Consider the following 4,374-nt stretch of genomic DNA (forward strand, 5'->3'; position numbering starts at 1 on the left):
AACAGCTGCGAGTGGAGTTGGCGGCCGTCGAAGGCCAGCGCCGGCGCCGCCTCCCGCAGGGCCTTCGCCAGCCACTGCACGTCCGCGTCGTTGGACCGCTCCAGCGCAATGTCCTCCAGCACCTGGTCGTACATGAGAAAGGAGTGAGGTCACGTGGCCGAGTGACAATCCAGAAAGTACATCCGTCGTTCGCCATTACGGCTCTGCAAGCAGTGCAAGCTCTCAGAGCGCCTGGTAGGAAGGCAACATCTTCCCCACAATGCATGTGGGTACTGCGGGCTGGCCTACCCTGAGTCTCGCAGGCGCCGAATGAATAAGAGAAAAACGGACGCACTCTCTCTCTCTCTGGACGATCCCTAACTGCAGACTGGGGAGCGGCTGCGTCTACCTACCTGGAACACGTCCGCCCCGCACACCTTGTCGTACACCCAGGCCAGGTCCAGCAGGTAGTCTTGCTTGATGGAGCCGTTGACGGCGTGGGAGACGAAGGGTAACTCCTGCAGCCGACGGGCGTTGTAGCTGCGGGGAAGAAAGGATGCGTGAGGAGCGAGCTAACATTTTGCACAGTGCGTGTAAGTAAAAAATAAAATATGACAGGTGACAACAAAGTAGGTCAAAGATCACACCACCATAGAGATTGCAACATAAACTAGAAATAAAATGCCTACAGCACGTTTACTACATCACACCGATATGGTCTGCAAAAGAAGCAGTGCAATCGTTGGTCCACGACACCACGGCAAAAATGATAAAAACCCCTGTTATTCACACAAAGTCGAAGTTAAGTCAATAGATCGCTAAACAGCTCAACGTAGCATGCTCAAATTCCACATTCAGCGCACAGAAATAACACAAAATTGTCACAACAGTCCCTCGTACCAACCACTACAGAGCCAACAATTATTTTAAAAAATGCACCAAGAAATTCAGGGGGGCAGCAGTTCGAACAGCAGCAGCGTACACTCACACAAATAGTCTTTCATGCAAGGCCCGCTGGTCACCAGAACCCGATCCGTAGGGAGTCTCCACCGACCAAACGCACGAAGAGGGCCGAGCCCAAGCCAAGCGGAATGTTCATGCGAAGGCTGGAGTTGATGGCATGCATGGCGTGCGCATGGCGCGCGCGCGCCCTTACCACTTGTCCGCCAGGTTGGGCATGGGCTGCAGCCTGCCCAGGAGCGCTGGCGACCGATCCGACCACCAAGACCCCTAACAACACCAGCACCACCACACACCACGAGCACCGACGAGCGAAGACATTCAAAACACACAGGAATCGCCGGTAAGAAAAATGTACACCAAGTAAAGAGGGCGAGAATGTGAGAGTGATTAGCCCCCTTCGGAGCCGGTGTGGGTCCGGGGCTGCGGGCGTACCTTGAAGTAGAAAAGCAGGGCCTTGGCTGCCTTGGCCTTGGCGTTCTTGTCGAGGTAACGGGCCTCGACGGCCGCGCGGATCGTAGCGTCGCGCCACTGCAGCACCAGCTCGTCGCCGCACATCACCCACTGCAGGAAGGGGGCCAGGAGCTTGTTGAGCCGCGCCCAGAACAGGCAGGCGGGCGCCCAGGCCACTGCAACAGAGGTTCACGTCACACACGACTGCTCTGCTCGAACCCCCTGGCGGCGGCGACATGACGGGGGGCTCACCGTGCGTGGAGGACGAGTGGAAGATGGGGTCGTGGGCGAGGAGGTCCAGCATCTCCGAGTCGCTGACGCCATACTTGGCGACGCATAGGAGCGCCACCCCGTACGCGACCTGCTCCTTGCCCAGGATGGCCTCGAGCTGGTCGAGCAGGTGGTGGAGTTGGTCGTCCACGTTGCCGCGCGGCGTCACCTCCTGCTCCCACTCCCAGGACGTCTGCCAGGCCAGCAGCTTGGCGTACAGCGGCAGCGTGCAGTCGCGCACCGACGCCAGCACCGAGTCCTGGACGCGCTTCGGCACGCTGTGGTTGTACTGCATCACCCACGCGTTGAGGATGCTGGCCGCCTCGGCCTGGTCCAGCTTCGGCATCTGCGGGCAGGAGACGGAGAGCGTCAGCGGTGGTCGGCGACTGCTGAAGGCTGGAGCTGTACCCACATACCGTCCTCCCGACTTACCTGGATGACGGTCGACTTCTCCTTGAGTTCGCCCAGGAGCGGGCTGCCCTCCCAGAGCGTGACGACGAGCTTCACGTTGACGGGCAGCTCGGCGGGCACCCAGTCAGTCACGAGCGCGCCGTACGACTTGAGCTGGTCCAAGCCGTCCACCATCACGACCAAGGTGCGCTTAGCAGCCGCGCCCGCCAGCAGGTCTGGCAGCTGCTGCTTCCAGCTGTCCACGGACTGGAGCACAAACAGAGTGTCGGTCGGGCGGTCTCGCAAAGGGACACGCACGCGGCAGGCTGATACTCACATGGCTCGCCCAGCAGTGGCCGCCGTCGCACAGCAGCTGGCACTGGTGGCCGATGCTGGCGAGCACGCGCTCCAGGGTCATGGAGTCGGCGGAGACCCCGCAGAAGCGAAGCGCGAGCAGGGGCGGCCCGGAGCCGGAGCCCGCCGCGGCCGCCGAGCCCGCCCAGGACGCGCAGCACTGCGCCGCCCGCGCCACCAGGGTGGACTTGCCGCAGCCCCGGGGCCCCGTCACGACCAGCGGGGCGCGGGATCCGCCCTCGACGTAGCTGCCGCGAGAGAGATGACGGGCACGTGAGTGTTTGGGCGTCCACCACCCTCCCCCCTCTCCGCGCCATGCCGCGCTCCACCTCACCTACCTTTTGATTTCAGACAGGATGTAGTCGCGGTTCACGCTGCACTGGGACGCCTGCTGGCAGACGCTCGCCTGATGCGTCAGCTCTTGCATCAGTCTATTGTCGAGCCCGAAGCCGGGCTTGCCGACCGTCTGCAAGTAAGTCACGAGTTTAGTTAATTTTGTCCCTCACGTGTATACACTGCCACCTGTAACGCGGGGCGCTCCGTACCTTGGCCATGTCCTCGTCGATAATGGCATCCACGATGCCGCGCAGGGAGTTGGTGAGCTGCGCCGTCACCTCGGCGACGTACTGCGCGTGCTCGGGCAGCTCTGGCTGCAGCCCGCCGTCCGAGTACTTGACGGACAGGCGCAAGATGTGCTTCTCCACCAGCTGGCTCTTGAGGATCTGGTGGATGGAGTCGAGGCGTCGCCGCAGCTCCGTCTCCTGAGCGGAGGGCGCGGCGGCGGGCGCGGCGGGCGGCTGGTGCGTGTACACGCGGTGCAGCCACAGCGTGCGCCTGGCCATCTCCTGGAACACGGGGAAAGAGAAGGTCGGTCAGCGCCGGTCAGCTCTGGCGCACTACACTTCGATAGACGAGATAAAACTGCACTCCAATGCGATACATCAAGTTAAATTCAATTAACTTCCACTGAATTGTAGGTATTCAGATGAAAAGCTTTTAAAGAAAATTCCGTGACGTCGTTTGTTTGACGTTTCCAAAGTTGAACGGGCATTTTGTTTCAAAAATGTTTGTCAACGCCTGCTGCGTAGGCAACGGGCGCGCACGCAGCGCTTGGGGGCCGGCGTGGTGCCTGCCCGGCAGGAGTCTCACCTGGGACATGCAGACGGTGTTGTGCACCTCCTGCTCCAGGGCGGTGCTGAGGTACGTGTCTCTGAGCTCGGTGGGCAGGACGGACTGCAGCACGGCCAGCGTGCGCTCGATCTCTGCCTGCCACTCGGACAGCGCGCCCTCGCGGTCCTCCCTGAGCCCCGGAATGTGACAGGTGGTGGGCCTGAGCCGGTAGCACGGCGGCTGCGCGTGCGAGTCCAGCGAGTACCACTTGTTCAGGAGAGTCTTATCGTCCGCCTTGCCGAGCGCCATCTCGAAGTCCTGCGTCTCGATGGTGTTCGGCAGCAGCGGCGTGCCGAGGGACATGTTGAGGAACAGCACCGGCACGACGTACGCCGTCTCCTGCTGGCGCGCGAGCTCCCCGAGGCACAGCTCGGGGAACTGGTGGTCCTGCTGCTTCTCGAGCGGCGTCCGCCAGTGCAGGTCCACGATGTGCAGCTCGTAGCCCCGAGCCCGGCAGGCTGCCCGCAGCTCCGGGTACACGTGGCGGTGGAGGGCGCCCTTCTCCACGCAGCAGTCTGCAAGAGTGGGTGCCGTTAGTGCGCTGTACAACCTCACCAGAGCGGTAACCGCCCGTGAGCTTCACGCACCTTGCGAGTCCGCCGCGCACACGTAGATGGCGATCTTGTTGGATCTGTCCGTGGATCGGGTGTTGGAATGCCGACCCAGGACAAGTCGCCGCATGTGATCGGGCAGCGCCTGCAGTGCCGGCGGTAGTACGTCGACGCCATCGTCAGTCTCCGCACCCGCGGACGCCGCAGCCCCCACGGAGTCTGCAACAACGGGGTGGTGACGGCGCGG

General features: G+C 62.1%; 1 protein-coding gene across 1 annotated transcript in view; it reads right to left on the reverse strand.

Moving 5' to 3' along the window:
- Positions 1 to 4,346, reverse strand: part of LOC113216316 (NACHT domain- and WD repeat-containing protein 1-like) — a gene marked incomplete at its 5' end in the record, with an annotated part of 4,470 nt that extends 124 nt beyond the window's left edge. Inside the window, 11 exon segments of the mRNA XM_052267863.1 lie at positions 4 to 122; positions 393 to 519; positions 1,136 to 1,209; positions 1,375 to 1,568; positions 1,645 to 2,008; positions 2,095 to 2,319; positions 2,390 to 2,654; positions 2,745 to 2,872; positions 2,952 to 3,251; positions 3,556 to 4,091; positions 4,164 to 4,346. Of these exon segments, the coding sequence (XP_052123823.1) occupies positions 4 to 122; positions 393 to 519; positions 1,136 to 1,209; positions 1,375 to 1,568; positions 1,645 to 2,008; positions 2,095 to 2,319; positions 2,390 to 2,654; positions 2,745 to 2,872; positions 2,952 to 3,251; positions 3,556 to 4,091; positions 4,164 to 4,257 (2,426 nt within the window).
- Positions 4,347 to 4,374: the final 28 nt, after the last annotated feature.

Source organism: Frankliniella occidentalis, unplaced genomic scaffold (assembly GCF_000697945.3).
Source record: "Frankliniella occidentalis isolate FOCC.00 unplaced genomic scaffold, Focc_3.1 Scaffold60, whole genome shotgun sequence".
NCBI lineage: Eukaryota > Metazoa > Arthropoda > Insecta > Thysanoptera > Thripidae > Frankliniella > Frankliniella occidentalis.